The 10,005-nt window shown below is 34.6% G+C and overlaps 1 protein-coding gene across 1 annotated transcript in view; it reads left to right on the forward strand.

Moving 5' to 3' along the window:
- The window catches only part of LOC136030354 (probable valine--tRNA ligase, cytoplasmic), an 81,445-nt gene extending 72,230 nt beyond the window's left edge, over positions 1–9,215 (forward strand). Inside the window, exon 20 of the mRNA XM_065709272.1 lies at positions 9,063–9,215. Within this exon, the coding sequence (XP_065565344.1) occupies positions 9,063–9,149 (87 nt within the window). The 3' untranslated portion in view covers positions 9,150–9,215. The remainder of the gene's footprint in view (positions 1–9,062) is intronic.
- The last annotated feature ends 790 nt before the right edge of the window (positions 9,216–10,005 follow it).

Raw genomic sequence — 10,005 nt, forward strand, 5'->3', positions numbered from 1 at the left:
TTTACTTCTCTTTACTGTCAAAAATTTGTTTTTGAGTCTTGCTATGGCTCTGAGGCAAAGAAATTGATATCGTTACTTTTTTGGCTGTCTGTTTTGGTTTTTTGGGTTTTCTTTTTTATGAAGCGGGTGGTTTTTACAACATTGTTGTTTTTTAGGGGATTTGTATAATAGAAAGTAAACGTATGAGAAGTGCAAACATTTTTTATTTAAGTTTTGGATTTTGGTGAGCAAATTGAGGCCACTTTACTGCCTATTTTCATCTCATTAAAGCTTTTCATTATACGACATATCACCTCCTCTGTTCATCCTAAAACATTAAAGTAAAGACCAAGCTCATTAGCACTTTAATAAAGATCCGTAGGTTTACACTTAAAACTGAGCATTTGAGTTGAAATACTCAAAGGTCGGAGTAATCATTTAAGAAGAATAGATTTTCGAAAAATTGTTTATAAAAGAAGGCAAATAATTATGTGTTTATTTTTTTATCTAGCTGGTATAGATAGGTCTCTGAATTCTCAGTTTGAATCAGTGGAATGGCATCGATTCTTTTCGAACATTCACTAATAAAATGTTGATAAAAAGTGGAAATTCACACAACTTGAGTTAACCACGGAAACGGAATGCAACTTCAATATTACTTCAGAATTTCTCACCTTCTAAATACCAACCAGTAATAAAGTATAGTTGTATTTTTGTATAGGGGCTGTATATATCTGTCCATAAAATTGTCTCAACTGCAATATATACAGCTGAGGATTTTTATACTTATTTGATACATGCCATCGAATCACATTTTCTCTATTAGTTGTTTATAAATTATAATTTTTACAGGACACTTCTCTTTCTTAATGCTAATTCTGAGTCAAATGTCAAGTTTATATTTTTGTGCTCAGCAGACATATCGACATTTAAACGTTTGAATTGAATATCCGAAAATTTCAAGAAAAAAAAAAAATAATTAGAAATCTACCACAGCTTGAAACCATTACAATTTAAATCACCAATCTATACCTATCAAATACAAAAATAGCAAATATATAAATATTTTTTTAAGGAGTATTTCGACTCGTATACTTACGACTCTTTATTTGAGTTCATATTTTTCTAACGATTTTGGCCTTTACTCGAATATTTTAGGATGAATAGAAGAGGAAATACTAACGAAGAGCTTTAAACTGACAGGGCTCTAGACTGACAGGACTGGCCATTATAAACGTTCACCGAAATATCGAGGTAGACATCGACCGTGTAATAAATAGATATGGCAGGAGTGGAAATATAGAAATAGACTTTTTCTTTATAAAATTGTGAATTCTGTAATTTAAGCGAAATATATCGAACTTTAAAAAGTGGAAATATACGCTACGTTGTTATGAAAAGTAAAATTTTGATTAGTTAATTTTTGAATTTTCGTCGAAGTTGACACTGTTTAATAAAACACTATTTTTAAAAAAGAAACAGTGATTAGTTAATGCTTTATTGCCTATACTTAAAACTCTCCATCTAAATGTCTTATATGCATTTCTATCTCTTCCTTCTGTTTTTCTTGTTACTCTCCTAAAAGAACTAGTATTTAATGTTTAACATACCTTTTACGAATATACAAGTTGTATCTTTATCCTCATTTCCTACTCTCCATTACTATCATAGTTGCTAAGCAATGGCACAAAGTTAGGCGACATGCTGAATGATTTAACCTATGCAAATTGTCACAAAAAGTGTATGACCCCAAAAGATGGTTCAAGATCAGTTTTGTTTCTTTTTTTGACAATAAAAAGCTTAATTTGCTCGCTATAGTGGTCAGAAGCACAAAAGCAAAAAATTATGCAGAAAATAATAATTATCATATTTTTTTATAGATGGTGAAGTGCTTTTTATTTATTTTTTTTTTATAGCGGGGTTGTTTTTATAACTTACCATTGTTGTATCAGTGTTTTTATACCATTTTAATTTCAACAGATTTATTAGAACTTTAATCCTTACCAGATTTTAGATTAAATTTACAACCATTTCCTCTACCTACCTGCAACACATAATTGTCGAGGTTCCCTTTAAATTGCGGATATTTCTTTTTTCGTAAGTTTGCCGAAGCAACCTGTTATGTGCCCTCCTCCCTAAATACAATTCTGGATCTGCCCCTGTCTGAATGTATTTTTTAGCTTTAGCGAGGGTAACTCTATTTTGCGTAGTTATGTAGCTGATAGATTCAGGATGAGAATTTGAGAAGAGTTTTCCAAGAACAGTTAGATAAGAAATTGGGGATTTCAGAATTTGAAAACGTCGAAAGATAGATAGGTTATATAACCTATCGACGGATAGATTTTTATGTTGCAAGAGAAACTCTTGCAACATAAAAATCTTAGATGAAAAAGTGTAAAGTGTTGAAAAAAAATCAGTTACAGCCTGTCCCTCCGCCCCCCCCCCTTTATAAAAAATTAGATCCTTCCCGTAGAAATATTGAACACCCGTCTCAAATCCCAATGGCTGGATACCCCTTATATTGATGAGAAAAGTGTAAAATGAAGTGCCTACATCAAAGAAGAACGACTGCTATGCTTGTTAATACCTCACTCATTGATGGTGCATAAGTCTCAAAGATCTTGCATTACAAGACCCCAAATGTCGGTAAAAGTACACTGATAAAACCGAGATTTCATAAACTCCAAATCGGCGGAGCCTTTGATCTCTTCCTTACTTTGCTGAGCTCGTAATATTATTTCTATCTTTTTTTATTGCATAAGGTGATTTCTATCGATGACAAAAACACCTGTGGAGATGGCTTATTTGACCACTTCCTGCTAAAGATACGACTCAGTACGAAGAAAGCACCTGTACCAAGTCAGAAAATAGATATATCTAAGCTGAAAATAGATAGATACCAAGAATATTTTGTTCTTGAACTTTATAGCCACTTCGCCACCCTACAAGTCAGTGACAAAGGTATTGATCAGGCTTCCAACTCATCAGGATACCCTGCTGCCAAGATAGAAAGAAAACGGAGTAAGTTTAAAAGCCACGTGAAAGAAGCCGCCACAAAAATTCTCAGAGCTATAAAACAAACAGCCCAAAAATAAATTTTGAGAAAACACTAAAACTCTCTGCAATGAAAAAAGAGATAACTTGCAAATATTTCGCCTAATATATTTTGTTGTCAATCCTTGTGTAAGGCCTTTGGTCAGTGGGTGATACAGGTAATTGCCGACAAAATGATTGATAACTTACCTGAAAATGCTAATCACATGAAAGTGGGATCTATTTTTGCACGTCTGTTACACTAAATTTAGTTTCTTACAAGAATTGGATGTCACAGACAGACTTTAAGTCGCCCAATGAATCAAATTTCTTTATTGCCGTAAATATTTGTTTTGCTTCTCTTTTAACTGTTTTGCTTCTCTTTTAACTCAGAGTTAAAAAATCCGTTTTTTCAGTGTCTCCGCCAAAAGAGCAGATCTTAGAGAAAATCACTTTATTAGATGCAACCCTCTCGTAGAGGTTTCAAGCTCCAATCAGGAGACTAAACAGGAGAAAGTCTCCAAACAGGAGATAAAAGCTTCCTGTTTATACAATGAGAAAATCTGGTTTTCTTTTTAAATACCTATTTAAAGGCCTCTTCATCTGTAAAATTTTGTACAACGATGTCAAACCTCAATCAGAGATACCAGCTGGAATTTACATGGCAAAATTGCTTGGTCATTTTTCTTCGGCAGATTTGACCGTTTTTTTATAACCATACACGTACTAATGTACATACAATCATAAAAGCAGTGTAACAGTCTGTGTCTCCAAAGCCGACTGCAAAATTTTATAAAGTATTGGAAGATGGCGCAACCGGTAATTTATGTCTGCTTCTCTATTACCATGATTTATTATTGGATGCTGGGTGGATGTTTATCTGCTCGTTTATTTCAGTTCTTTTCTATATTATCTTGTATCTATTCATATAACAAACCTATGGTCATAACTTAGCCTAGGCAGTAAAGCGCAGTGTTTTCACGTTAGGAGTGAAATTCTCGGACAAATTTTCAAAAATTTTGGAAGACAAAATGGATTCTTGATACAAACATTGAGTGTTCAATTTAAGAAATTCAATTAAGAAATGTTCAATTTAAGGAATATTGAAAATTATGCTGTCATTGATTTGCGATTCCGTTAATAATACTGAATAACCTATCACAAGAACAGAACATATTACCGCCAAAAGGACTTACTTAAATTACATGGCTCTATCCTCTTATTGGCAGTATTTAGCCAATCGCAAACTTTGAAAACACAAGAGTAAAAATCAACTAACCAGAAAAAGATTTTTAAAAACGCCTTTGAATTTTGGGATGTCTTCCAAACTAAAAGTTCTTAATTGTCCTGAAGCTCTAATTGAACCTTAAAAGATGATAGAATACACACCAATTCATGCAACGAATAGAATATGAAAAGATTATTCTATGAAAGCTCAAATTAGATGTGTCTATGTTCAATGATTTTGATTTCCCTATGACAGAAGGAGGGATTGGGATACCCTTTTACCCTTTCCATTTATTTGGATCATAAAATTACCTGAGATTCAAAGTTATAAACGTCTGAAATCTTTATCTTTTTTGTAGTGCCAACTTAATTTGCTGATATTTAATGTGTGATAAGTAAATGAACACCAAAATTATGAATTGAGGTGCAATCAATAGGGTGGCCGGCGTTTACCCCGTCCCCCGGAAAATACCCCCCCGTGGAAAATACGCCTCCCCGCGGAAAATACCACCCTCCCAGAAAATATCCTCCCCGTAGAGAATAATACTTTTCAAATTTGAGAATTTTATTTGAGTTTTGTTGTTTTATTTTCCGTAGGGGGAAGTAATTTTGGTACTTGTATATTATGTGCCGCTCACTCAAGTTTACACTGTGTAAAACTCGAGAACAAATTGGCTTCTTCGTTAGTTTCTTTCAGCTTAGCGTGAGACAAGACAAAGACAAGTGACAGAATAGATGTGAAATATATAATTTGTGCATAAGCGGGGGCGGGGGTAAAGTATTTGGACAGTTTGAAGTCAGAAAACAATTCTTACCTCATACCAAATTTCATACCACAATTCATACCACATTTTTTTATCCAGACCCTCTATACTTTAACCCCCCCCCCTTCCCCTATTGTGCAAATACATGGTCCAAATTTTTTCCAAAGTAACGAAGAAACTAATAAACTACTACTACTACTACTAATAACTCACTGCAGCACCAAGCCGCCTGAGGCCAACACAGCTACGTAAACTTGAATCAGTGGCAAATAATACAAAAGTGTCAGAATTTTTCATGGAGAGAGAGCCAGATTCCCCATATTATTTGAAAGCATTCAGAAATTAAAGGGGAAAAAAAAAACAAGTGTCACAAGTACTGGATTTTTCATGGAGAGAGAGCCGAATTTCCCAGTATTATTTAAAAACAACCAGAAATTAAATTTAAAACAAAACAAGTTTTTTCAACTGAAAGTAAGGAGTAACTTCAAAACTTAAAAATAACAGAAGTTGTTACTTATATGAAAGGAGTTGTCCCCTCCACAAGACTTGCTCTATACACTAAACTTTTGAACTTTTTGTCCTAATTCTTTAACAACGATTCCTGAAACACAATGGCCGTTTATTTAGAATAATACGCTTTGTTTTAAAATTCTATAAAAAAAACTATAGCGAAAAGAGCGAGGTCTTGAGGAGGAGGGAACCACTTTCATACACGTAATAATTTCTGTTCGTTTTAAGTTTTGATAATGCTCCTTACTTTCAGTTGGAAAAAAACTTGTGTTATTTAAATTTAATTTCTAGTTGTTTTTAAATAATACCGGGAAATCCGTCTCTCTCGCCATGAAAAATTCCGGTACTTGTGTATTATACGCCACTCACTCAAGTTTACGATTTGTAAAAGTCAAGAACAAACCGGTTTCTTCGTTACTTTAGAAACAAATTTGGGCTTTATATTTGCACATTAGGGGGGGGGGGTAAAGCATAGTGGGTCTGAATGCAAAATGTGTTAGATACAGGGTGACCCAAAAAGATCCGTACCCATATTTTATTTGATAAAAAATCCATTTTTTAACAAATATCCTTTCTGTTGCAGGACATAAAAGGTGAACCTTTGGATGATCGTTTGCAGCTATAGTTGCCCCAAACATGTCTTGGACCAATCAGCAGGAGATGTTCTCCCTGGAGATCTATTTTGCGACAAAATCATACCAGAGTGTACAAATTCAGTTTCGAAAACTTCCATTGTCGCAACTTTCCACCAAAATCACGATTGTTACTTGGGTTACGAAATTCAGTGAGCATGGGACGGTAGTGGACTTATTTCTAAAGCTACGGGGGAACTTATTCGGGCAGGAAAGAGAGTGCAAGGAAAGAAGAAAACATTGCTGTAGTGAGGGACTACACTGTCCAATTAAACGTGAGAACACGCCACAGTGACTCCCTTGTCATTCCGAGTTCTTGGCTGTGTCTATGTACTGATTTTCTAGGGCTCCGTCCTACTGAGTTCCTTGCTGCTGCAATTTTTTCTTCTGTCCTTGCACTCCTTGCATGTCCTTGCACTCCTTTGTCATTCCGAGTTCTTGGCTGCGTCTATGCACTGATTTCCTAGGGTTGCATTCTACTGAGTCCCTCACTGCAGCAATATTTTCCTCTTTTTCCAGCCTGAATAAGTTCCCCCTGTGGCTTTAGAACATAAGACCACAACTATTTTGGAAACATTCGTCCAAAATAGGTAGAAAAATAAGTTGTGACAGTTGAAAAGTTTTCGAAACTGAAGGTCTCCAGGGAGAATATCTTCTGCTGATTGGTCCAAGACATGTTTGGGGCAACTATAGCTGCAAACGATCATCCAAAGGTTCACCTTTTATGTCCTGCAACAGAAAGGATATTTGTTAAAAAATGGATTTTTTATCGAATAAAATATGGGTACGAATCTTTTTGGGTCACCCTGTACAATTATTCTGTATATTATGAACTGAGAATTGTTTTCTGACTTCAAACTGTCCAAATACTTTACCTCCCCCTCCCCCTTATGTCCAAATATATAACCCAAAATTATATTTCCCATCTATTCTGTCACTTGTCTTTGTCTTGTCTCACGCTAAACTGAAAGAAACTAACGAAGAAACCAGTTTCTTATCAAGTTTTACACAGCATGAACTTGTTTGAGTGGAGTCTTATACACAAGTACCTAAATCCCTTCTTCCTACCGAAAAAAAAAAATCTCGAATGAAATTCTCAAATTTGGAATCGCTTATTTTCCACCGGGGGGTGGGTATTTTCCAATTGGGTATTTTCCACGGGAGGCTTATTTTCCGGGGGTGTTTTCTGGGGGATAAATTTCTAGAACCGATCATGCACATATAAGGCCGTAATCACTAGAATATGGCTATATACGACGTTTATCAGGTTGATTATAAATATTATACGCTTTTAAGTGAAAGCAAATATATTTTTTTTTATTTCTAAGACAATTAACAAGTTGTGTATAAAACTCAAAATCAATTTTAGTTTTTATAGCTTTCATACAAAATTTTATAACAAAATACAATTTTACAGCCAGTGGAAAACATTTACTGCCAGGTGATAAATCTAAATATAATGCACCACTTGGGGGTTTTGTTATTAGCAGAACTCATGCCTCTAACAGAAGTTAAATAAGGATTCAAGCGTGATTTATCACCGCTAATTGAAGTGGAATATTCATTGTGTAATTTCTGGAAGAGGCTGGATTTAGCATCTTTACAACATTCGATGAATTTCGAAAATGAAAAGGACAGAAAACGGTCCATTTTCGAATGAATTTTCTCTTGTCAAAATAGTTGGAAAAACTAACCTTTATGCTAAAAATGACCATCAGAAATGCGAGAATATTGCTATTTAATGTACTGTATCATTCTCAATTACTTGCCATAAAAAACTGTTCCATGAGTGAGCCTCATGGTAAATAATTGGTTCGTTAGTATCTTTGTCATTTGACAGACTTTCCCTGTTTGATATTCTATATTTAAGAAATGTTTCATCTTTCTGTTGGAAAAGGGTTTTCGATAGATTCACAAGATATCAGGCTCTTTCACTTCATTTTTGTGTGTTTTTGTGTTGAAATAGGGTATTATCTCATTTCCATAGGGTGAAGCATTATTCTGATTTCGCTGTGACAAAATATCATTTAAAAAAGACTAATTTGTCACTTTCAAATGAAAATTTTCGTAATTATTTGTTTTTTGTTCAGAATTAAGTGAAATTTACACGAAAATAAGCCTCAGCCCAGCCTCTGCCCACTGCCTGGAAATAACTTTGTGGGTCCTAACCCTCCCCCATCCTCCAGAAACGCAATCCCTGGATGCGCTCTTAAAGATGTTGCAATGGTATGATAAAATCGGTGACTTGATCAAATCCTCAAGGTTGCGTGAGCGGTTTAGGGTCTTAAATTATTTAAGACCCCGACAATAATTTAAGTTGTAATGTTTTTGGTCATTGATCAGAATACACGTCCGCCCAGAACTATATAACGTCGCCAAATACGGCTTAAGTCCAAAATTTTTAAATTTTACAAACAAAGTTTAAACACGATTTATTTGATTTATTTATTTAACAATTTTTAAATAACTCATTGGATCCAATAACAATAGCATCATTTTTTGAAAAATTAATATTCCAATGAAAGCATTCTTCTCGTTTTTTTCTATAAATTTGAAAAAAAGGGCTAAAAGAAGTAGGCTTGATACGAAGGAGTTCTAATTCATGGGTTTGGAGAATTGCTTTCAGATTGCTACACATTTTTCTTTCTGTTTTGCTTAGTCTTTATTTTTGGTTGCTGAGCCGCATATTTACGCGTAAAGTGATGTCGCATGAGTTCGAAATGACGGAATTCTGCTTTTTTAAATGTTACAAAAGAAAAAAATAATAAACGAAGTTTCATATAATTTTAAGGACCAAGAAAAACAGACTTATTTTCTTTCTTTTTTCTTCTTCCGCAAAATTTTATAGGAGGATCTTGCATAGCTAGCTTGACACCGGTTCTATTTCTTGAATTCATTTTCTTTCTTTTTTTTCTAGATGGAAAACATCCGTAAGGAACTCAAACAAGTAGAAGAAGAACTAGAAGTTTTAAAACATGATCATAAAGCTGATGAAACTAGATAGTAAGCTACGTACTCGTCATTTTTAGGGTTTTAATTCTTATATTTTAATAAAACATCTTATACCTTATATTACTATATGATTAAATTACGATTGAGGATCTTCATAATTATGGGGTTAAAGCTGTGATTTCCAAAGTGGGGTACAGGCCCCGTAAGGCATGGTAATATTTTCGTGGGTCATTGGCTGGATGTAAACCCTTTGGCTGATTATCCCTCAGAGCATTTATTAAAAAAAACATTTTTGATTGAACTGTGCTCCTTCACACTCCTCACACTGTGTCTTCACACTCATATGCACTTAAAGAGAAAACCAGCTACCTGATACCACTGATGCACGGTTTTCTGCAGAACATGTAGCCCAGACCGGCATAATTACTAGCCCCAAAAATTGCCCAAAAATAGAGAACGCTCGGTAAACCGTTTATATACTTTTTCAAGGAATGGTGATGAAAAAATGAGGTGGGCACCCAAAAAAATCAGAAGGGGGTAACCACAGTCCAAGACACATTATGATCACATTGTGGTTCAAGACTTCAAAGAAGGTAAATGACTAAATAGGTATAACAAACAATTTTTTTTGGAGGGGTTGGGGTTTCCAGCGAATTAAATTTCTAGCCCAAAAGTAGTGAGATTTGAAACATTATAGCCTGAAAACACGCCTCGCGGGTTCTTAGTCACTTGTTCCGCGAAGGTGAAAATTGTGTGGCCCAATTGGTAAGAAACAGCCCAACCTGGCAACACAACATGATAGTACTGCAATGACATACGTTGTATAAGGTTGTTACATTCAGACATTATTTTGCCTTAGTATGAATATACCTAGAGGACGATCTGAAAAAAAAATACAAAAGCTTCCT

This window comes from Artemia franciscana, chromosome 8, assembly GCF_032884065.1.
Source record: "Artemia franciscana chromosome 8, ASM3288406v1, whole genome shotgun sequence".
Taxonomy (NCBI): Eukaryota; Metazoa; Arthropoda; class Branchiopoda; order Anostraca; family Artemiidae; genus Artemia; species Artemia franciscana.